Source organism: Harpegnathos saltator, unplaced genomic scaffold (genome assembly GCF_003227715.2).
Source record: "Harpegnathos saltator strain DR-91 unplaced genomic scaffold, Hsal_v8.6 scaffold436, whole genome shotgun sequence".
Classification (NCBI taxonomy): domain Eukaryota; kingdom Metazoa; phylum Arthropoda; class Insecta; order Hymenoptera; family Formicidae; genus Harpegnathos; species Harpegnathos saltator.
In genome coordinates this window covers 804,295-828,542 of record NW_020230246.1, presented here as the reverse complement: position 1 = coordinate 828,542, position 24,248 = coordinate 804,295, and the positions used below count along the sequence as shown (strand labels likewise).

At 42.7% G+C, this 24,248-nt stretch overlaps 2 protein-coding genes across 11 annotated transcripts in view; both read right to left on the bottom strand.

The window, feature by feature from the left end:
* LOC105184065 (uncharacterized) overlaps positions 1-14,204 on the bottom strand; it is a 55,759-nt gene extending 41,555 nt beyond the window's left edge. Inside the window, exons 1-2 of one of the 3 annotated variants that reach the window (XM_025301668.1) lie at positions 13,985-14,204; positions 10,439-12,393 (exon numbers count right to left, since the gene is read on the bottom strand). In XM_025301668.1, the coding sequence (XP_025157453.1) occupies positions 10,439-10,642 (204 nt within the window). In that variant the 5' untranslated portion in view covers positions 10,643-12,393; positions 13,985-14,204. Of the gene's footprint in view, positions 1-10,438; positions 13,904-13,984 lie in introns of those variants that run through there. The other 2 variants (XM_025301669.1, XM_011142609.3) reach the window with 2 other exon arrangements.
* Positions 1-24,248, bottom strand: part of rg (A kinase anchor protein rugose) — a 774,193-nt gene that overhangs the window by 402,202 nt on the left and 347,743 nt on the right. The gene's annotated exons all lie outside the window — the stretch shown is intronic.

Genomic DNA, 24,248 nt, shown 5'->3' with positions numbered 1-24,248 from the left:
CGATCGCGTTGTTTGAATTTCTAGATAAACGCCAAACAGCGCGTGATATATCCATCGAATATGTCTGGATGGGCTGGATAGATCGGGAGTTTTCGGAGTGTAATTCGATTTCCTGGAAAAGCGGGATCCCGCGTCGACGAGGATATCATTCGCACCCGGTAATAGACCAATGGATTATTCCGCGAGCAAACACACGGGGCTCGGATATAATTCTCAAAGCTTGGCGTTCTTTGACGCTATTTTTATCGCGGAATTTTCATACGGAATCGTACGTTGCGAAGAACGTTTTTAGTTTTAATCGAGCGCGATGACGGCGAACGTGAATCCGCGATGATAACTGCGTCATAATTGAAATTTACCTTTCTATCGACAAAAACGCTCGCTTCCGAGAAACTGCACGTACGTGTTTTTCGGCGAACTGCGGCCGACGTCATGTGAATATAAGGATGGGCGTTATTTCGTTATCTGTTGTTAAATTAGGAGAATAACGGTTAACGTACTAAACGCTTATCTCCATAAAATTACATTTTACTAAAACAATAAAACGTTCCGATTAAAGTCCCAATCAATTGTTTAAACTGAGTTTACAATAAGCGTAATAAACTCTAAGCTACAAGAAATCGACTAATCACACTCAACCATTTTTCTCACATTCGACTGTGGTCGGTGAATTTCTTAAGGCTTAAGAGCCAGTTAATTTAATCGACTAATTAAATATTTGATACGTTAATTAAATGTGCTTACAACAGCGTCCTGATTTTTGTTAATTTCATGATTTTGAAATTTCCAAGGATCAATTTCCAAAAGTCAAAAGGCAATGTAAGGGTACTGTAACAATATATTCATGAGACCAAGTAGAGTAAAACAATCCAGAACCACTTTTTCTTCCGACAAATAATTAGCGAGATATCGTAAATTAAATATTGAAAAAGTTACCAAGTTTTCCTTAAATATTTCAAAAAATATTGGGCAAATAAAAAAATGTTTCAGACAAAAGTTGTCCAAATTAATTGATAGAAAAAGATGATATAATAAAAAATTGGGATTTCCATTTAAAAAAAAATAATGATCAATGAATATTTCAAAAGTGGTGCCATTTGTAAACAAAATTATATAGTTATTTTGTGTTCCCTTTGAAACTATATAATTTTTGTATGAAACATTTTTTTCTACAATGCTCAATGTTCCAGATATTTCGCCGTCCCGGTATTTTTTATATATTCTGTATATATCGTGGTTTGATAAAAATAATTTTCGAAAAAGTGAAGTCACACAGCCTACACAGGTGGGTGAGAAAATTGGGATCCCAAGTACCCGATTCCGGATATTCCGTATAGCCTCCGGCTTCTCAGACCGATACTTCTCTCCCAAAAGGGCGAAAACTTATGCCGTGAAAGCTTCTCCTCGAGACTTATCGCCGCACGATATGTTGCGATATGCTGAAGATTCAGAATTTCATCGCAATTGCATCGTTTTTAATCCTTAAAGGTTATTGTGAATGAAATTTCACCCTATGCGAATTTTGTTTTAATTTTATTAGAAACGTTTGTAATCTCTTTGCAGACGATAACTTCTCTATTTTTCATCTAATAATAAAACACTTAATTGCATTTATTTGACTTTGTTAATTTCTAAAATAGAAAATATATACCGGGATGAAATTTCGCTCATAACATCAATATGTTTTTCTTTGACGAATAGCTTTTAACAGTCAAAGAGCGATTCAGAACCACCGCAGAATCTAGACAAAAGCTTTCGTTAAATTGGCAGCGTATTTCCAACAAAAATATCGAGGCCGCGATTGCTTTGAAATTGCGCTTTCCTGATAATAATTTTAAGATAAAATTATCACAAAAATATAATAATGTGTAGTACCTGTCTACATATATACAGGATGTTTAAAAATACAGGATATTTAAAAGTTCAGGACTTTAAGGGTAGATAATACTTACAAAATGGAGAAAAAATACTAATAAACATGAGAGAAAGAGGGAGAAAGAGAGAGAGAGAGAGAGAGAGAGAGAATGTATCCAAAAATTAATATTATTGGAATTACGAACAATTATTTATTTTAATTAAAGCAAGTGACTTACTTCTAGTACACGACTATATGTGAAATGTATTTCTGCCTTTTCTTGATTGAAGTAATACGATTCATCATTCTTACCGTACCGTAAAAACTTTGTGATAGTGTGAAACTCTCTGCAACTGTTTACACGGATATGTGACTAACAATTGCTTGGTGAAACGCGCATATAAATGGGAAAGAAATAAATGTTTGTTTACCTTCCAAACAAAAGCGGAGAAACTTTTTTTTAGAGGGATTCCTTTAAAACATGGTGCTCTTCACCGATAAATGACATGGACAAATTACATCAAAAGATACAAAAGATAATACAAAAGCACCAGAAGCGAATAAATTACTTTAATTAAAATAAATAATTGTTCATAATTTCGGTACTAATTTTTCGATTCATGTTTATTAGAACTTTTTCTTCTATTTTGTAAGTATTACCTGCCCTTAAAATCTTGAACCCTTTTTTCTAAACACCCTTGTGTGTGTGTGTGTAATTATGATTTATTACGTGAAATATAGATATGTGTTAAAAAACAAAATACGTAAAACAACAGTATTACAGTTATTATAACAAACTTATCTCAACACGTCGACTGTTGCGCAAATCTCCACTGATTATTTCAATTTACTGAGAAAAAGGTTGAGTTAACAGCAATAACCGCGTCAAATGGTTTGTTAATGTGAGGCAGCGAATAACTCCGTTGTGATAACAAATAATTTGTTACTTATAATTTGTTGACTCTATTCAACAATCTTATAACGGGAACAAATGTATTGCATCTGCAGCAATGTATATTTGTTAAAATTACAAATCACGAAAAATGATTTGTTGCGATAATTGACTTGTTCTCCGTACAATTAGCAAACGTTAATTTATTGCGACAACAGAAGACTTCTCCTCAGTGTACACTATTCGACATTGAACCACCGAAGATGTGATAAATAAATACAACTCGCGATGCATATATTCGTTAGCTCGTACCAACTATACAGAGTGCCCAATTTTAATCTATCACCCCTCGTAACTTTGCAGGGAGCGGTCGTAGAGAAAATGTTTCAGACAAAAAAGTTGTATGGGGACATAAAACAACTGTATCAGTTTGTTTATAGATGGCGTCACTTTCGAGATATTCACTGATCATTACTTTTCTTAAGTGAAAATCCCAATTTTTCATTCATACCATTATCATTACTTTTTCTACCAATTAATTTTAGCAACTTTTGTCTGCAATATTTTTTATTTACCCAATATTTTTTGAAATATTCAAGGAAAACTTGATAACTTTCTCAATATTTAACTTACGATATCTCGCTAACTATCCGCTTCGCAAAGTTACGACGAGCGATAGATTAAAATTGGACACCCTGTATATTTGATTGATTATTGTTAGTGAGGTTTTACACGAAAATTGGCGAGACGCGACAGTCTTGTTGTACTGGTGGTCACTGCTGATCACCGTGGCGATGAAAGTTTTGAACAGAAAGATGTACCTTAGGCCGAGATAAAGTAATAACACGATGTGAATATAAAAAGTAAAGCAACAGCGCGATATACGAAATGATACTTGAACGGCCGTCTCTAGAATTACCGATATTTTCGCAGTTCATCGTCCACTTTGGGACGTACCCTAAATAGAACTAAAAATTTCAAGACGAGAGAGCTTGAAGCAAGGGAGGGCGATTAGCGCATGGCACACATACATATGTGACATGTTGGTGGCATGTTAAAGAGAACGTTTTAAAATCTGCCGTCGCTGGCAGAGAGGCGAAGTCTGTGATACGTAAAAAAAAAAAAAAAAAAAAAAAACAAGCGCGAAATCGTCGCATAACGTGGTCGAATGATAATCGCGGCGCTGCTAATTAATTTTGCAATTTCGATTACACGCGGCTGTGCACAATAGCAGTTTCAAGCTAGGTCCAAAGACGATTTCACACAACAAAGTCTCTCGGAATCATCGACGCGATTCTCCCCGCGAGATCGGAAATGAAGAGGGTTTGCGCCTTAGAAGAGACTGCGTCTCTCTGATCGAACCTTTCCAGCTGGCCGATCTGAATCGTCGTTGGTCCGACGTCCTGCTCGTTACGGCGCCGTTAGCGTCGCCGATAACTTTTACCATCGCGTGGCGTAACGGCCTAGTAACTATTTCTTTTTTCAAGGATCACCGCAATCCTCCCCCTCCCCCGTGGGCCTTTAGCCGCGGGCGGATCGGATAAAAATTCATAGGCACCCTCATAGAGATGTTATCGTCGCCTTCGTCGCGCCCTTCATCCCGGACGTGCGACGGAAACGAAGAATGCCATCCGCTCGACCGTAAAACGCCACGGCGCGGCTACGTCATCGACGATGTCGATAACGATGACAACGACGACGATGACGGGAAGTATGCGGGGCGCGTCCCAAAGACTTCCCTCTGACAGGCGACGGCGACGTCCCGGGGGGGGGGAAAAAAAAAAGTTATCACCGCGCGTCGTAAGCGGCGCGTGGCGTCGGTAACGCGACGAGACGGGGACGAGAAAAGCGGCGTCGTTCGCGTCCTCGAGGCATTGTAAATTTTTACGCCATCCGCGTGCATCTATCAGCGATCGCGTGGAACGGCCGGACTGACGGACTTGCAAAAAGCGTTTGATTAATGATCCGTGCGGCGCGGAGCGGCGATATAGCCTTAATCTGCCAAAGCCGCGCGCGCTACAAAATCATCCGCGCCGGTTTCGGCGCGACGAGAAAAACGGCTAGCAGCCGCTCGAGAGCCGTGAATCTGCTGGAAAAGGATTACTCTCTTTAGCTACAGTGGAGCTATACACCAGCGTTACATACGCGCGACGCACCAATCCCTCCCTCTCCCACTCTCTGTCTCTCTCTCTCTCTCTCTCTCTTCCGCTTCTTCGAAAGCTCATCTTCACTGGAAATTTCCAATGCTCTTTAAGAGGGCGCCAAAATGGATGACAAACTCCGAAAATGTCGATAACGTAGGGGCCGGGAGTGACAGCCTTTGAAGGGCTTGGAAACTTTCACGGCCTGGAATACTGGCCTTTTTCTGCAAAGTTTGCATCTCGCACAGGAAGTGAAATCCGTTCCACGCTTTCGGGAGGACTCGTGGAATTCGTGCGGACGGACGAACCCCTACCCTCCTACAAAATGTAAACCTGTGTAGCACATTTCTCATCCGTTGTCACAACCTTCCCCTAGTTTTTAGTTTTTAATTTCACGGATTAAGGTTATTAATTGCGCGCGCAAAATTTCCCACGTAGGTTTTGGTGGAATTTTATTTCCTAGAATTCGAAAGTCTCGAAACATTTCAAAAAGAAATCTCTAGGATAAAGAAGTCTTATCTTTCCGTCTTCTCCCTTCGAATCTATGTAAGTCTCCGTTCGACCCGACGGAGACATACGAGTTGTAACATCAACATACAGGTCAGTACGATAGATTGCTTGACTCTATTCGAGCGATAATGCAGAGGTTGCCGAAAAAGTCACCCGTTGACTTTGTTGATAATGATATTTGCAGCGCTCCCATTTATGAATGCAACTTTGCACCGCGATCGTTATGACAGAACCGTTTACTGACCGTTTATCGACAAGAGTTGAGCGAGCCTCTTTCGAATAAAAAATAATATTTAAAAAAGTGAAACTGAGAAATAAATATTACGGAATTAAGCAGAATAAATAAGAGTAAATAATTAAAGAGATAAATAATACAACATATTTTCGCATATACTGCGTTTATACTGCGTTTCTAATCGATTCATACGTTTGCAGAAGTGATCTTTTGTAGAAACATGGATGAAATATAGTATATAAAACTTATAAATATTTCTCTATCGTTCTTTCTAGTCCCCAATTTCTATCGAACTCTTCAACGTAAGAAAGCAATTAAGAAATTATGCAAAACCAGAAAATATGTTGTATTATTTATCTCTTTAACTATTACTCTCACTTATTCCGCTTAATTCTGTAATATTTATTTCTCTGTTTCACACTTTTCTAGACTTTTCATTCTTAATTCAATGAGGTTCGGTTACAATCATAAACGATTACGGTGCAAAATTAGTCGCACTGCAAATATCATTATCGACAAGATCGACGAGTGACTTTTTCGGCAACTTCTGCGTTATCGTCCGAATAAGGGTAAGCAACCCGTTATATTGATCTGTATGTTAATGTTACACCTTGTACATATCGTATACAAAATATTCGAAAAACAGACCCATCTGCCAAAGAAACCTCCCAAGGGTGGCCGAAGAGATTTCGAACAATTTTGCTCAGCTCCACGAGTCGACTTAGTAAAGGGAAGAGTAGCTGTAGTATTTGTTTTTACCGATATCAAATCAGTTTGGAGAAAATCCCCCTGAGAAGACACGTCCCTGAACACCCTCTATAAGAAATACGAAAGAGATAGTGCGATCGTGTCTGCGCTTATCCGACATGACGTTTCAACGATCATCTCTGCATTATCGATATTTTCGAAGTTCCTAGATGCGTGTGTGCGCGACGCGATAATATTCCTCATACATCCACACAAACGCACGAATCAACCATTTTACGTAATTACGCAAGACGAGATACGTCCGCGTGGCGAGAGCTCGCCGAAATATGAAAAACGCGCGTTAAACACCGCCTGTGCCATTTGCTCACGTCGCGCAGATGACCGTAACTCAACCCGGCCAGTCCGTCGCCCAGTCTTGACGTTATTTTCGTTATTTAATTTTTGCAACTGATCAAAGGCAGTAAACGCGCGCGCGCGCGCGCAGATTTTAATGAGGAGTGGACGCGCTCGCAAATTAAATTAAATTACGCCGAGATTGACGAGACGATACTAAGCAAGACGTTCTGTACATCCGACTGTACTGCGCGCCAAATCAACGGAGAGGGTTCCGTCAAAGGCGAGCTCAATTCCTCTTGGCAATTTCGAGTTTAAATTTCTCTTGAGACGCGCTACTCGCAGCTTTTTGCTCCGGGTATCGGCGCGCGACTTGAAAACAACATAGAGGCTTTATTGCTTCGGGAAAGTGCATGCTCGTCTTTCAGCGCCGTCGAGGCTCGCTTTTGAGGTGAAAATTTTACGCAGCACAGAAAGGCGAAATCGATTCGATGAGGCGCACGAGCGGGGTAGGAGGAGGGTAGGAAAAGGAGGAGGCACCTCTGGCCTCTCCTGTCTAACGTCGATTCGCAACATCGACCGCGAAATTCATAACACGCCGACGGTTAACGACCGTCGACACGAACCGGACGTAAATAACTCGGTCGTAACTTTATGCAGTGCATCTATTATCGATGAAATCGTAAAAATAAAACGCGCGCGTTTTACGCGGGAGGTTTTCACGGCTGCGTAAAGCGATCTGTCTCCGAAGGACGCGCATGACGGGTTATTTTCGCGCGGTGGCCCGATCGATCGATAACGGACAATTTCACCCGATCCTAGCGAGTATATATCTGTCATGTTTTATTTATTTATTAATTAAAAATAAAGCCATCGGCAGTGTACGATGTCGGTTTTGGTGCTCGTGTTGCACTTCGCTCATCGGCGATCACATGACATCGTCTCGTGTTCGCTTATTACTCCCTTTCACATTTCTTCGCGTATTTATTATAATAATGAATACGAGCATATTTTTGTAAACAAATTGACAATTAAACACACGTGTGTACAGTCGGCTGATATAAAGGAGAGGAAAATAAAAATGTACGAGTAACGTTTATAAAAAGACCAACGCGATCGCGCGCACGGCCGCGGCGGCAGGTAGCGCGTTTCATCTCGTTGTCTTGATCGTCACGAAAAGAAAATTAAACGCGACGCGCATGGCGGAAGTCTCGATCGTCACGCTGATTTTTCCGATCCGTTCCAAAGACAAGTGTCAAGAATAGCATGCGAAGACAGAAATTTCCTTTCGGTGCGACGGGCTTTTTCTTAATGGGGGCTGAACTGGCGCGAGTTGTCTCCCTATCTATCTGGGCACTGGAAGCCGTTTCCAGTTTACGACAGCGACGGCACTCGAGGATAATTCCACTCGACGCCGAATTCTCATTATCGACGATTTAGCTTTAGCTCCCGCTGTTCATCCGCTTTTTCAGCGGCCGGCTACGTAAGACGCCTCGTTATTTTAAGAGGTATCAATTATATGGGAGCTTTGACTCGTTTGCCTCTTAAGGATACACCGAAAATTCATATTTTCGTCTTAAGGGAAGACTTTCCCACTTATGCTCAGGCATTCAAAGTAGCTTCGTAGATCGAAAGAAAAATTCTTTTTCCTCGGCAAAAGTCCTTAAGTATCGAATATTCTTGCAACATGTAAGATCATGTAATTTAGGTTATGTTCTCGATTATGATAATTACCGTATCGCGAAGCGAAGCTTTATGAGACGCGCATTTGGGAAAATTAAAATTATTATTGAAGTTATCGGTCTCGATAATTGTTGAGAGATCCAGCCAGACAAGTTCACGATTAATATTAGGCAATCACGATTAATATTAAATATCTTATATGCAAGGTTGGGACAGTTACTTTGTAAAAGTATCTAGTAACAGTTACAGTTTTTGTTCAGTGAAAAAATAACTAGTTACAGTTACAAGTTACTGACCTTCAGAAATAACATGTTACAGTTATAGTTATTTAGAAAGTAACGAGTCGTTACTATTCAGTTCTTTTTTACGATAATTGCGCTATTATTTTAAATTTCGTTTGTGTAAATTGTGTGAATTCTTTCAATTTTATATAAAAATAGTTATTATTATAAAAGTCTCGATTATTATATACATTCCTCATATATTGTATTCATATAATTCTTACATATTAGATTCATTAATTTAAATAAGCAATTCATATTTATTCTTTAAGACTATTAATAACAATTATAAGAAAGTGAATGAATTTGATGAGGATCTAATAAACACTAAAAATATTAAAAATAATTTTAACATCAAAAATTAGATTTTTTCACCAAGAAATATATTGATATTTTATAAATAAAGACTTACACTCATATGTTTTCTTAAATTTGCAGTTGAAGTTTTATTTGCATAAATAATCTCTTTGTCAGCGCATGTTTTGCAGAGAAATGTCCAGTTGTTTTCATTTCCAAATTTTTACTGTAACTCAAATGTATTTCTGCATATGCTGGCCATAGTATTTTACAATCCTTCTCCGAAGATTGAGATGTTTTATCCATTGCTTGAATTCTTTATATAATTGAAACCACGCAGCGCACTTCACGCTAAATTCAGGTTATGTTAACAAATAAGGAGTAGCAACGCGCGACGAAAATGTCCAATAGGCGTACAATTCTTTTGAAAGAAATACAGTTTGCGTTCGGAGGGGAGGCTATCAGCGCTATTGCGTCATTTTATCCTTGTTTTATATCTAACGAACGATAAAGACAGCAATAGCGCGTTTTTCAAATTCAGCCAAAATAACTGTATGCTTATTGGATATCAAGCATCGCACGTTGCATTATCGTGCTAGAACGTTATCTGCCAGAAACTTAAGTATAAAATATATAAAGTAACTATTAAATTAGTTACTAATTATTAAACAAATGTAACTAAGTTAAGTTGTAATTATAGATGGAAAAAACGGAACGAAGTTATAATTAAAAAAAAAAAAATGTAACTATAACTGTAACTTACAAATAACGAGTTACAAATAACTATAACTGTAACGTACAAGTAACTTACAAATAACGAGTTACTCGTAAATTACTTCCCAACCCTGCTTATATGCATTTTAAATATTCCCATTAAATCGGCTAAGGCCAGGTTGCGTCGATATTATTTTAGTTTCAAGCGAGACTTAAACGAAAATCTGTCTTTATCTTCCTTTCTAAATAAATAAAGACAGACACACGTTTGAGTCTCGTTTAAAATCAAAATAATGTTAGCGCCATCGGGCTTAAGTCTCTTCCTAAGTCACCCCTTGCTCATTTTCTTCGTGAACGTCAAACGACACAACGGAGACTACACCAAACTGGCACACGATGAAGCTCGACGCAATTTTCTTATTACCGGCAAAGAACATTCTCTAGACACATTGGCGAAAAGAAAGAATATTGTGAAGAAAGAGACTTTCGACTTTCGAAGTCGAAGAAAAAGTCCAAAATCTACAGTCTTCGTACTTAGAAAATACAATTTCTCGGTGTATGTTTTCCCATCGCGAGAGGAGCAATCCTCCGCTAGAAACGCGTAGCCACGATAGACGCAACCGCGATAATTTCGAAGTCGTTTCGCGATAATGTTATTCCGATATCCCGGTATAAATCACGAAAGTGGCGAAATGCGATGGAAAAACAATGATCCCTCGAGGAGTATCGTCTTCTCATTTAGAGATTGCGACGCGGGCTCGCGCGAAGAGAGGAAAATGGCTCCCTTACCGAGAAAGCTTTGAGGAAGACTAAGCATTGTATGATGCCTTCCATCGTGTCCCCGTTTAAACAAAAGGTGCCGGTGAGATGCCGCCCTTTGCGGCCTATCACGGAGCAGAGGTTGGCCTGCACAAAGGCATTCTGCGATCGCGTGGCTGTCGCGAGAGTCGGGTGGTGAGAACCGGCGCTCATGAGACGCTCCAGCGAGTCCATGTCTTCTCCTCGAGTCCTCGATAACTCGTCGTTTCGATCTCGCACGGGCTACGTCGGGCTGTTGTCGGGCGAGAGGGCGAGAGGACGAGAGGCGGTGTCACGCAGGAGCGAGGTTGCGACGAGGTCCCAATGCCAAAGTTCCAAGAGCTAAGCTAAGGTCGAGCATCAGTCACGGTCCGTCCCTCTTCCTTGCTGCATTGACGAACGAATCGTCGGCCGGCAGACGACAGCTCGCGCTGAACCTTCCGGTATAGGTGGGCTTGAGAGTCAGCACGGTCGATCGGCGGTTTGAAGCGCGCAGCGAGAATCACGTCATACGCCACGCCACGGGGAGGACGAGCGTCGCCGAGCGTGGCTTAATTTACGGTATTCTCGTTCGCGATTTCGCGGCTGAACAAAGCGCGGCTAAGAGGAGCGCGAGTGTCGTTTCAGCCGAGGACAACAGGGCGGCCCGTCCCGTTGACAGCGTGCGCGTCGGGAGAATACCGTATTTATTAATAACGTCGCGCTGTCGTGGCGAAAGGTCAGCCGGACCGTCGAGAGACCAAGTCGGCGCTCCGCTTTCACTTGCTTCGTTGACAATTTTAGATATCCTCTCCGGGATATCACGATGCGAGACGCGCAGGTACTCGTGTTGGGATGACAACGACGACGAGTGGAATCAGCCGTGCGCGCGCGCGCGCGCGCGAGCGTGCGAGCGAGCGAACGAGCGAGCGAGCGAGCGAGCGACTGTAAAGTCTATCTATGGGAACTTTTCGGCAGTCAAGGATGTCAGGATTGAATTACGGGCAGTGAACACACACACAATCACGTTAAGCGACATTGCCGCGCACTCCTCCTCGCCCCGCGAGTGTTAAACGCGGGTGGGAGAGTCGTGTTATATGGTCCGGGAAACGACGTAGCACTATCCCCGCGATAACGTCGCTCTCTGCACGCTGACGTACACAAAAGAAACTTCACTTCTTGTTTAGACGCCGCTCGACTTCCTGCGGTGGATCGGCGCTCGCCGCTCGACTCGACTCACTCACTCACTCCGAGTTTGCATTCACCGGCACGTAGCGAAGAGTTCGTCGGCGGCGAGTTTGCCGTCCTCTCGCGTTGGTCGCAGGCTACCAACCGCGACGTCTCAATCGATATATCACTTACCGGGACCCAAAAGCGTAAACGACGAAGCGGCAAGTATTTCTCAGCGAGTCGAGACGACGCGCTAACTTCCTCCGGCTACGCGAGCCGAGCGCTCGATAAAGTCGCTCGCAGATCGTCGGACTTATCTCGCCTAAGGGGTCTTGCTGGACGAGCGTGAGCCCGCCTCGGCAGGTGCCGAGAGACGAGTGAAACTGCCCGAGGAATTATCTACCGGCGACTACTCGTCGTCATCCGCTTGTCGATTACAACGCGTTTATCAACGCGAACGAAGCAACGTCCCTATTAAGTCCCTATTAAGCGCCGCGCGAGCCGTCGTTCCTGGTGTCCATCAGCGTGTCTCTGCGGTCTCGTCATCTCAGAGCGGCCTCGGTGCGTCCGAATCCGTCGGCCGGAGAGCGCAACGCGACTGACGAATACTCATTATCGAGCCCGCTGCTCGCTGCCGATCCGTAAACATCATGAATCTCTGAGACGGGCGTCTCCGTTATCACTGTGCGGGGCTGCAAATCCATATCGTATGGCCATCCATTTGCGCCAACTTGGCCGGCGCGCACATCCGCCGGAGGCTCTCCCCCGAAGACCTCCCCCGTCGGCTGTAACTCACACTGAACGCGGAGTGAGAGCCGATTGCAGCCGACAGGACAAGCGCGCGCTCGGTTGAAAAAACGCGAGAGGGAAAGCGGCGTGCGCGACTTCAGCTCGCGCGACTTGGAGCGGAAGCTCGCACACTCGCGCGCCGGGACGATCGCACTACCGCGCGATCTACTGCGGGCAACAGGCGGGGGGTGGTTCTTGAATCTTGCCGGAGATCGAGTACACTCTCTGCGGGGAGGAGGAGGAGGAGGACGCCGCGTTCTTGTCCGCCGGCCGATGCGCCTCCATCGGCTGCTGGACGGAGTAGCGCATCAGCAGGTCGAACAAGCCGTAGCACAGGAAGCACATACTGATGATCATCAATGTATCCATCTCCCGCTCGGTCGCCGCGCGCGCGCGCTCTCTCTCTCTCTCTCTCTCTCTCTTTCTCTCTCTCTCTCTCTCTCTCTCTCGTCAAGGATCCCGAGCGGCCTGTCAACGGACAGTCTCGGCTCGCCGGGACGAGGAGTCGAGTACGATGAAGCGAGAGCGCGCCTCCGCCTTGAACCTTCTGCTGCGCGCTGCCTGCGAGCGGGTCCTGTTCAGCGCACTCTGCGCGTCCGCAGGTTGGACGTCAGCGGACGAAGCGTTGCTGCGGGGCTGCGATGTCAGCTTAACGCAACCAAGTCAAGTGACGTTGCACTCGTCTGTCCGCGAATATTCCGCTTCGCCGCCGAGCCGAGGCGCAACCAGAGGCAGAGGGCGGACGGGGGTGCGAGGGGCGGGAGCGAACGAGAGCGAGAGTGACGGAGAGAACGTGATCCGAAGCCGAACCCCCTCGATATTACAGCAGTCCGCTCGTTCGGAATAATGTCAATCACACACACACACGCGGCCACCCGAACGAGATGAGTCGCGCGAGCGTCTCTCGCCGATGATTCTACGGTCAGCGGACGAACGGCGGTTCCGGCGACTCGCGCATTTCACCGACAACACCACTGGCCAAGTCGTCCGAGCGTCATCCCGTGTCGTCGCAGCGGCCGCGCGCGCCTGCCTGCCGCGTCGCGGAAACAAACAGGCCGGTCTCCCTCGCGAGACCGCCGAAGCGCGCGCGCTTCCGGCGACGGCGATGATGCGGTGGCGGATGCGACGAGCCGCGAGAGAGAGTGGCAGCGGCCGAGAGGGAGCCACGAGGGCTGCGGCGAGACGCGCTCACGGAAACAAAACACAGACCATGTGAGCGAGAACGCCGCCTGATGTGCTGCCGACGACGTTCTCCGCCGAGACGGACACAGATGGGAGACGCCGACGCCGCGCCGCGCCGCGGTGGCGGTGGTCTTCGGCGGGTGCTGTCAGCTTTCCCTGTCGAGGCCCACAGTCCCGAGCAGAAGACGCGCGCGAACAACCCCCACAGACCGCACACGCAGGTCAAGCGAAGTGATGTTCACTCATGAGGCGCTTTTTCGCGCCTTTCGCCGGCGCGCGAACACAGAAGGAAAGTCACACGGGACAGAGAGAGCGAGAGAGATAGAGAGAGAGCGAGAGAGAGGGAGAAAGAGAGAGAGAGAGAGAGAAAGAGAGAAAGAAAGAGAGAGAGAGAAAGAGAAAGAGAGAAAAACGCACCCTCCCGCGACGCGCAGTCAGTCGTAATCGCGGAACACGCGCTCGTCACACCGTGTCGCACCAGTCCTCAAACGCAAGTCGCACACACAGGGAGGAGCGAGAGCAGCGCAGTTATATCAGCGGGCTCGCGCAACGGGCCAGCGTATGACTACCAGCAGATACTCTCGGCGTGAGGGTGCGCCGTTACGAGGGTGGGCGGGTGGAAACGAGGGATGCTGGGCGACGGCGCGGCCCGCGGCGCCACCCCTCCCCCGGCCCTTCCGCGCGCGCTGCGCGCTCTCTCGCAAAATCCTCTCTCCCTCTCCTCCATCTCTCGCCCCTTCGCCACCCGCTCTCACCCCCCCCCTCCGCAGGAACCCCTCGCGCGCGCGAACACTCGCACCCCCGCTGCCACCCCTCGTCGTTCGCCGCCGCGCCGCGCGCGCGAGGCGTTATATCCCCCGCCGTTTCATCCCCCGACCGACCGACGCGCTCTGTACTTCGCGCTCGGTCTTATTCTTCGTCATCCCTCTTCTTACTCTGCTTTACGCTTCCCCGCGTCTCCCGCGGAGACTCCCGCCAGTGCTCTATCGCGTTCTTTTATCGCATTCTTTATTTCCCGTGTCCGCCGCGCTCTCGCCGCGCCGCGTATCTTCCTTCGTGTCGCGCCGTTGACCCGACGCGGCGGAAGCCGCCGCCGGCGATTTTTGCGCCAGAGAGGAGGCTAGGTCGAAGATTCAGGCGAATGAATGCGTGTGTGCCGCTACGCGCTATTCCGACCGCGATGTCTTCCGGTCGGTGGCGAAGGTGTTACTTATGGCCGCTACATCATGCTCCTCGTCCGAACGTTGGTTTATTCCCGTTGACGCGCGCGCGCGAAGCAGCGCGGCGGATATTAGCCCGTCGACAAAGCGCAAGAATATCATGCGCGGCGATTATAGTCGGAATTAACGCCGGATGAAAACAAGATAGATATATCCGGCGCTAAATTTATGGCTCGAGCACGGGGGGTGTTCATTCATTCACGGCGAGCTCGCTCCGGAGCCTTTCGCTCCGCGGGATGGAAATCGCAATCCGGAGTGAAATCTTATACGTGTCTGGCTCGTGGAGAATCGCGCGCTTCTATTACGAATAGAGTTTCGAGTTTTCGACGACCGTGTATGATTCGCGCGCTACTGCATCGCGGTACAATGCTTCGCTTTTATTCTGAAATCTCTATTCTGTAGCTCGAGAAGAGCTTATTCTCTTTTTGCTCGCCGCTCCTGCTCCATTTTCCTGCAAATTCTTTATCGATCTCTCTCTCTCTCTCTCTCTCTCTCTCTCTCTCTCTCTCTCTCTCTCTCTCTCTCGCTCTCTGTCACAATTTTCCCCCGTGAAAATTTATTAAATATACGTATACCCCTTTTCGCGTCAATTTCCCCCTCTTTTTTTTTTTCTTTCTCTTTTTCTTCCTCTTCCTCCTCTCTTTTTTTTCTTTTTTTTAATTCTCGATATGTAGCCGTCCGACCTACTTCGTCTGTTTCTACTGACCGTTCAATTTAGAACATTGCTCGGCACAAAAGGATGAATTATTAACTTCATTTGCGTCCATTAACGTACAAATCCGTCGCACGATGTAGCGAATTTATGCTCTTTAACGAGCCGTCTCTCTTCGCAATCTTACACCTCAAAAAGAATCGCTAATTAATGGACTAACTACGTAGGGTAACTGATAAGTGGGGTGCTAACAAGTAGAATATAACGGCTCCGTATACATGGAACGGGTAGGTAATGTGGAACGGCGACTTAGTTTTTCTAGAAATGCACTCTGGGAGCAACTATTGAAAGTTGTTACATTTGTTATGAAACTCATCGTGTGTATCGCTGAGCGCCAGCCGAGAAACGTATAAAAAACACAAAATTTATACGTTTTTACTCTTCTGAAAATTTGGACTTTTTTCTGAAAGATTGGACGCGACAGCAAACGAGTTGTTGCTTATTTAAAGTTTATGAATATTTATATTTGTCTGCTGTCAATATAATTATATCGATAACGTTTTACCATGCATGCGATTGTTATTCCTAATCTCAACAACACGAGAAAGTACTGCTTGTCACGCAAGACCCGCTGATAATACGGATCGTTGTGTAAAGTATATATAAAAAATATGATATATCAAATAATTTGATATATCAATGTGTAATCAATTCTCATGTTTTTCTTCTGTTTGTTTTTGTCTTATGTTTGCTATCGTTTTTTTTTTTACTCGTTATGTTTCATCCGCATGACATTTTTTTGCATGAAAACTTTTAATAAGTAACTGCAACTTTTTCACATACAGAATAGGTGATTTGTCTATTTAAATAATACACCGTACGAGTACTTCTTCAAAAATAAACATATACAGGTCTGTATCTTATTGCTTGTGTTATTTACTAACATCCTTTGAATTTTCTCGTTGATACGTATTATATCCCACCTTTTCAGCTTTCTAATTTTTACTTCTTCCATCTTTTCAATAGTGTCGAATTTTCATTAGTGTGCAGTTTAATCTTGGATACCTTCTTCTATTATAGGTAATTTTTTCTATTATAGGTAAGTCTTATAGGTAACACGTCTCTCAAAGCTTTTACGCCACTTTGAAATTAAAATATGCATTTGGACTGTAGTTCTCAAAAGAGATATTCATGTCGTAAGCATATACAATATCGTTACACTAAATTCAAGTAACACGTAATATTACTATCACATCCTAGTGCACGGGTTCCCAATCGGGGTGCGAAAAAACATTCTTGGAGGTGCGAGGAAAAGTGATTGTAACTAATAACGATCAAGATGAATTCTGGAATAATGACATTCGTATCGTCAAATTAAAAAAAATGTTATTAAAATTATATATTTTTTACGCATCTATATGTACGTATATATTCATTACGTATCACTATGCGAAACTTGATACCATGGATAATAATTTTATATTAGAATAATAGTTAATTTCTATAAAACAATACTTTATAATAATAAATTATTATAAATTAACTTCTTACCTTAAAACTCTAACAACTAATTTTTAACGTAAATACGAATAATTTTTTTTTGTAGAAGATATGAAGGTTCATTAATAAATTTTGAGGGGTGTGAAAAAGGTTGAGAAACCCTGTCCTAGTGTCATTATAGTGCGTTAGTCATTATCCTCTTATGTATCCTTAATTTTTTTACAACACATCTTGCCCGAATATATCACTGCCATTCGATCACACCATAAGAGCATTCGCACTTGGAACTCCTGTCAAGCCACGCGCGACGTAATGCCGAAATAAGCAAATGACTCGTATATCCTTAACGAAGTTTCGCGTGCACCGAACGACTTCGCGCATCATTCGAGTGGTGAATTTACGACGGATGTCCCGCGAGATTAGGTGCGCTATGGTGACAAATTGTGAGTTTGCATTTACGTACAGTGTACACCCCGCCGGCACGACTGTACGCTTTCAAGTTTCTTGCCGGTTTAATTGGCTTTAATAAAGTTCGGAGAGAGTCGCACGCGAAGCAGTCGCGAAATTAACGGTCGCGGTCTGTCGCGCAAGGTGCTAAACGGTTGAGGAACCTCCTTCGAGGAGGAACGCCCAAGGACCCTATCATATGCCGAACATCCGTTCGTTATTCACGCAAAAGATCAATTCTGAGGGCGCACGTGCACGCGAGAGACAGAGAGACAGACAGAGAGAAACAGAGAGACAGACAGACAGACAGACAGACACAGAGAGAGAGAGAGAGAGAGAGAGAGAGAGAGAAAGAGAGAAAGAGAAGTTTATTACTTCAAAACGAGCCCTATTAACCCATTAACCCATTAGCCCAAAAGTCCTAAAATATTAGCCTTACTTTGCAGCTGTGTTTTATATAGAGAAACATATTATATAAAGTTGGAATAGCGTTTCCTTATGTTTTCGGGGTCGTTCTACATGATTCCGTCATCAGAATTCGTTTAGATACACAATAAAATTCAATATGGCGGAATTTTTGGAAAAAAGTCGTGAAAAATCGACAATTTTATTTTTTATAAGCTTGATTTCGTATCAGAAACGTTACTTTGATACAGATACAAGTGTCACATCTTGTCTCAAAAATGTTGAACTTTCACGGTATGCATTGGTGAAAATATGAATTCAAGATGGCTACCTGAAAATGACGGTTTGAGCGAAAAAAACTTAAAAAATAATGTATCTTTAGAATAACTTCGCAAAATGCTAGTATTTAGCATCAATTTAGTATCCAGGGTACTGATTTTAGGATATTTGCTGACAACTAATTCATATTAGAGAATTTCAACATGGCGGATTCAATATGGCGACTAAAAGGCACGAATAATCGTGAAAATTTCCAGATTTTCATGAATTTTCTTCTATTATTTTCATATTCATGAATTATTTTCAAGACGTACACACGCACATATACAGGGTGGGTAATTATAAACCTATAAACTTTGTAAAAAACATGAAAAACATCGAGATAAATACAACGGACGGGAAAAAATTGGAATCGACCACGTAAAGTTTTCAGAAAAATTATTAAATAAATGAGATTGTATCTGTATCAAAGTAACGTTTTTGATACGAAATCAAGCTTATAAAAAATAAAATCGATGTCGATTTTTCACGACTTTTTTCCAAAAATTCCGCCAAATTGGATTTTATTGAGAATCTAAACGAATTCTGATGCCGGAATCATGTAGAACGACCCTGAAAACATAAAGAAATGCTATTCTAACTTTATATAATATGTTTCTCTACATAAAATACAGTTGCAAAGTAAGGCTAATATTTTAGGACCTTTGGGCGCTAATCGGTTAGTGTCAATAAGTAATATACGCAGAAAAATTTCGCTAGTGACAGTTAGAAATTTTCTATTACGTACGAAGTTTTGTTGCGGAAAGTAACGGAAAATTCTGTTTTGAAAAGGATCATCAACAACTACTTTCGACTGAAGGAACTCAAATTTTCAGTCTCAAAAATATACCTTCTGCTTAAAAAGTATACGGAATTGCTCATTTAATGACGCGCGTTTATAATATTTCAATATCCTTTTGTAAGTTGGTATCACTGCACTTAATTTCCACACAAAATTAGAACACGATCTGTCAATTAATTTGTACGTAGTAGTTGTTTATGTCGATTTCACATATCATCTGCGATTTTTACAACGTCGAATATTGTGGGGCAAAGAATTTCTCTTAAATTTTACGTTTCCAACGAAATTTCTTGTGCCGACGCATTGAAAATGCTATAAAAAACATGTGGGGATAACTGTATTTCAAAAACACAGGCGTGAGTGGTATAAATTGTTCAAAGAGGATCGTACAGCCGTCAAAGATTTGCCTCGTTCTGGTCGCCTATTCACGTTAAATACCGACGAAAATGTTCAAAGAGTTCAAAGAGAAGAAAATAGCGCTTGAAAATCGCCATGCGAGTGAAAGAGAGATTGCTGCCGAGCTGAACATATCAAATGGCTCTATCCATACCATTTTCACCGAAGGCAACTCATGGATTTTGCATCACGATGATACATCATCGCACACATCGCTTGTCGTACGTGACTATTTGGCCAAACACTCGACTATCATTCCGCAAGCACCGTACTCGCCAGATATGACACCGTGTGACTTTTTTCTCTTTTTTAGAAGCTTGTTTTTCGAAGGGCTGAGAAATTTCTCACCATTTCTAATTCCCGGCAGGAATGAATTTCAGAGAGCGATGGCCGCGATGGCGATGGTTGGAGAGAATTTTGGAAGGCGGAGATGCGACCAACATTGAGGTGCGATAAGAAGCTGCTTTGAAATACGTGACGGAAAGTGCGATTGTTCGAGAGATAACATTTTCGCGCAATGTAGAATGAAGAATCCCTCCGTATTTAATAGCGAGAAGAGAGAAAAGAAGAATGAAGGGGAGAAGGAGAAGGCTGGTCGAGAAATGAGTTCAATGCGACCAGGTAATCGCGGCTTTTCACCAGCTTCCGTCCTGTCAGGCTTCGTAATCGACGGAAGATTTCGTCGTTTTTAAACGCGGGCCGATGTGCCCCGAACAATGAGAACGCCCGTTTCAAGACCGCGCTGAAAATGGCTCCACGTTATCTTCAAATGAATTATTTCGATTGTTCCATTTTCGCTGTCGCGCGGCGTCTACGCAGACGGCGAAGAATGCACGACGACGGTATCAAACGACGCGTTGATTGCCCCGTGTTTGCTACATCTGAGCGACGATGAATCTTCGTGCGGCACAGTTCATGAGGAAAACAGCGTATCTGCGACACGGTTATTTCGTTTGCAGAACGACTCGGAGATTTACGCCGAAGACCGTCCTAAGAGACCCATGCCGAGACTCAAGAGGCAAATTTGCGGACGGAGGTGAGCGCAACGTTGCGCGCGCGCATGCGCGGGCGCGACGGGGCCTACTCGAACCTGAACTACTTGGAGAGCTAAACCGTCGTAATCACAGGTAAACTGCGGCCGGTGCTCTCCCCGCTAAGTCGATAATTGGTGTCTGTTAGGGACAGATAAGGTCACTACCGCCACGCGCTTCTAACAATTTCCGCCTAATTGCCTCCGTATTTCCGCCGGGGCGATTACTTTCCTCCAGCGTATGAAACTCACACGGGCGAACGTGTGTTCGCGCGATCTCTCAATTATACCGTTGGACTATATACGTTACGACTAATATATTCCCTTCGCCTTCATACACACGCACGCGCAGTCTTGATATTGAAAATAACACATCTATATTATTGCAATAAATGATCAACAATATATTAACACATCAACATTGCAATATATTAACACATCAACATTGCAATAAATGATCAACAATATATTAACACATTCAGTAGAAGATAATGTTTAAGGTACAGAACTTTTGTAAAAAAAAAATTCATGGGACGCTAATAATAACAAAATATTAAAAATATTCTGTGAGGGATAGATGGTCGTATTGTAAAGGGATAGATGGGCGTGTCTGTAACAATGTAGAGATTTGTTTATCTTTATTTATTTTTTTAGTATTTTACGTCCTTCTATTAATTATTAACCTTCTTATTAATCCTTTTATCAATTATTAATAAAATAAAACATTTTCACGTTTTCAAGTTTCTTATAAAAACCAAGGACAACATTAGAGAGAAGGTTGAAAAGTGGCAACGCAGAAAAAGGCCCTACGGGAAAACATTGTTTATTAAAGAGAACAAAGAGAAAGAAATCTATTCGGAAATCTTTAAACGAAACAAGAAGCTGTTTAAAACGTACTGAAGTTTTTAATGTTAGGTATTCAGGGAAAAATAATAGTCGGATAGATATTGAATCGACGTCTTTTATATGTCTAAAGCATCTAGAAAACGTAGATCCGGTGTCCATTGCTTGCTATTTCTCGCTGAGTAGGCTGCTCATCCGATAAAAATGAACCATCTATTCCGTTTGGAGAGTTCGCGTAAAGATGTGTGAAACGTAGTCTCGGTGAAACGAATTTTGAAGTTAAGTACGCAGGTACGATGTTTCTTTAGTCGTTTGAGCCCAGGTCTAATGTTGTAGCACTAAATAAACCGTATTCGCAAGGTATTTTTCCGATGTGTGAAACATTTTGGAGGTTAATAGAAGTATAAAACATTTGTTTACTCACAATAACAGTGTTCTTGTGCATCAGGAAGACACTTATTCGCAGTACATCCAACTCTACAACTGATCAGCCCTGACGCCTAGCATCTGACGCCTGACATCAACAAAATCATAGCGATTGACCATCCATCCGCTATGCCTATCCTCTATTCCGGACTTACCCCGCACATATTTGACTCGGGTGTGCAAGCTAGTTCTCCAGCGGCGCAGGCGGGGCGAACGTTCGTGTTTAACGGAAAGCCTTTTCTGTTTTATCTCCCTCTTTCCTATCAAAGGCTGTTCGGAGCAGGTACGTAAAACTCGTCGCCGAATTCTGCCTCCCTCGCGCGACTGAGGCGCACTCCATCTTTACGAAGAGCATATTGTGCGCCGCAGGGCGGCTGGCAGGGAATATCCCGCGGCATGAATTCAGATTCAATTCCTCTCTCATTCGACGCTACCGCCTCCCCCGGACCGATACGGACGGAAGTTTCTTCGCGGCATTGTAGAGATTTGCGCCGAGAGGCGCCGCATGCTGTCGCGGGATGTATGCAGCTCTCGCTGCTTGCAGCGGCTTTTTCAACATCGCGCGGATATCGCGAGCGACCGATCGAGCGAGATACGAACGCAAGTGGTATAAGTTTTGCTATCGCATCGTAACGACAAATGGTGCTGCTTGTCGGTGGGAGCGGCGCGCCGGATGAAAGGCTAGTTAATTACGAGAACAAAAGCTTTACGCGCGCGAGCGCGCCGGATCGATGGGAACCGTTTCGGGTAATATATTACTGTATGGTCTTGCTCTCGTTACCGCTTGCTGTATCATCATTGAATCGGCGAAAACAAGTAATCATTATGACGACAGGAACACGCGAATATTTCGAAAACCTCCGGCGCACAGTGGGCTGACACAGCAAATCGCGGACATAGCAGATTTCACTCCTACATAATGAAATTACAATGTTTCTATATACATTTTTAAACAAAATATATCGTGATATATCGTGATATTTCTGTGCAAGTTAGATTATTTTATAGTTCCATAAGTTGTTAAACAATAATCTTGAGACATTAAGGCTGACATTTGATAAATATATGTCCACCTTTCTAAGATGCACCACTTGAAAGATGCAATATTTTATTTATTCCTCTTTATGCGTGTGCGAGTATGTTATATAATAAGTTTATTTTGTATATTAATATAATATATCATATATTATATTTTATATTTATTAATTGCTTTTTAATATTTTTTATTTTATATATTAATTTATTTTATATATGTTATATATTTATTTTATTTATTTTACTTATTTTTTTTTAATTCTTAGAAACCATCCATGTGGAACTATAAAATAACTATTACATTATAGCCATCATCATCACGGAAAATTCATCTTTTTATTAGAAAAGCAAATAACTATATTGTATTTTTCATTACATGGAAATGATATCTGCTATTTGCAATCTGTAATTTTTTTATTCACTATAGTCTTTTTTATAATAATAATAAGAAAAGTTTTCACGTTTTCCCATTGTACATTGTACATTGAACCGTATAATTCTTGATGAAATATGTTTCATATAATTTCATGTTCTATTTCTCAACGAAACTGTGTGCTTTATGCTTTTCCAATTTTTAGTTTCTAACCTAAACATATATAGCGACTTTCGTTCAGAAAATTTTATATATTTTACAAAGCGGCATCTAGCGGCACATGACATCTTTATAAGTGTGTAATATAAGGTTTACTAAATATGATACAATTATATAAAATGCAAGTATTTTTAAGCATTTTTCTATAACTTAAAAATAAATTTTATAATACGTACTTTTCCTCATAGATAACATATTGTCTCGGAAGATATTCAAGAAATACAATAAAACTGACTTTGACATCATTTTTGTTCATTTAAAATATTAATAATAACGTAGAAAAAACGTGCATTATCCATGCTATGTACAAATAAGACACCTTGAAACATTGATGCAGAAAAGTCGCGGAAATTACATATGTTAGAATAATCTATATTTTGGTACATTTATAAGGAAATTACGAGAATATTCAAAGTGAATAACGTTATATCAGTTATATCAGTAATCTACGACTAATTAATTATCAAAATTTATGAATAAAAGTAAACATTTCGACAATCCCATTTTTAAGTCTATGTCCGCTATTTCTTCAGTTTCGACTGTGCGGCGGTACACATACCGGGCGTCCCCCCCTCCCGGGGTAATTCGCGGTTCATTATTTGCACAGCGCTATTCCTCGTGAAAAATTTCGACAATTTCTCCTCGGCGACAATATCGAGGAAGGTCGCTAGCTATAGCGATCTCTCGATTTTTCGCATAACGTATCTTTAAAGCTGAGTCTCAGATCAAGTTTCTGTCTCGGAGTGAAGTCCACGTCGAATTGACCGAAGAAAATCATTTTGTTTTCGATCGCTTGTATCTCGGAAGCGATCGATGTCTCGGTGCATTTTTATCGAGAGAAAGATTTTTGTGGAACTTTCGACACTTCGTCAACAGTTTAGTTCATACCTTCGGGAAGAGAAACGACCTGAAAATGACAAATTTTCGGGGTCTTCCTCTCCTCGAAGAAGCAAACTGCACATAGAAAACTATTCGATTGATATAACTGAATTTCAGTTACGACAACACCGAAACC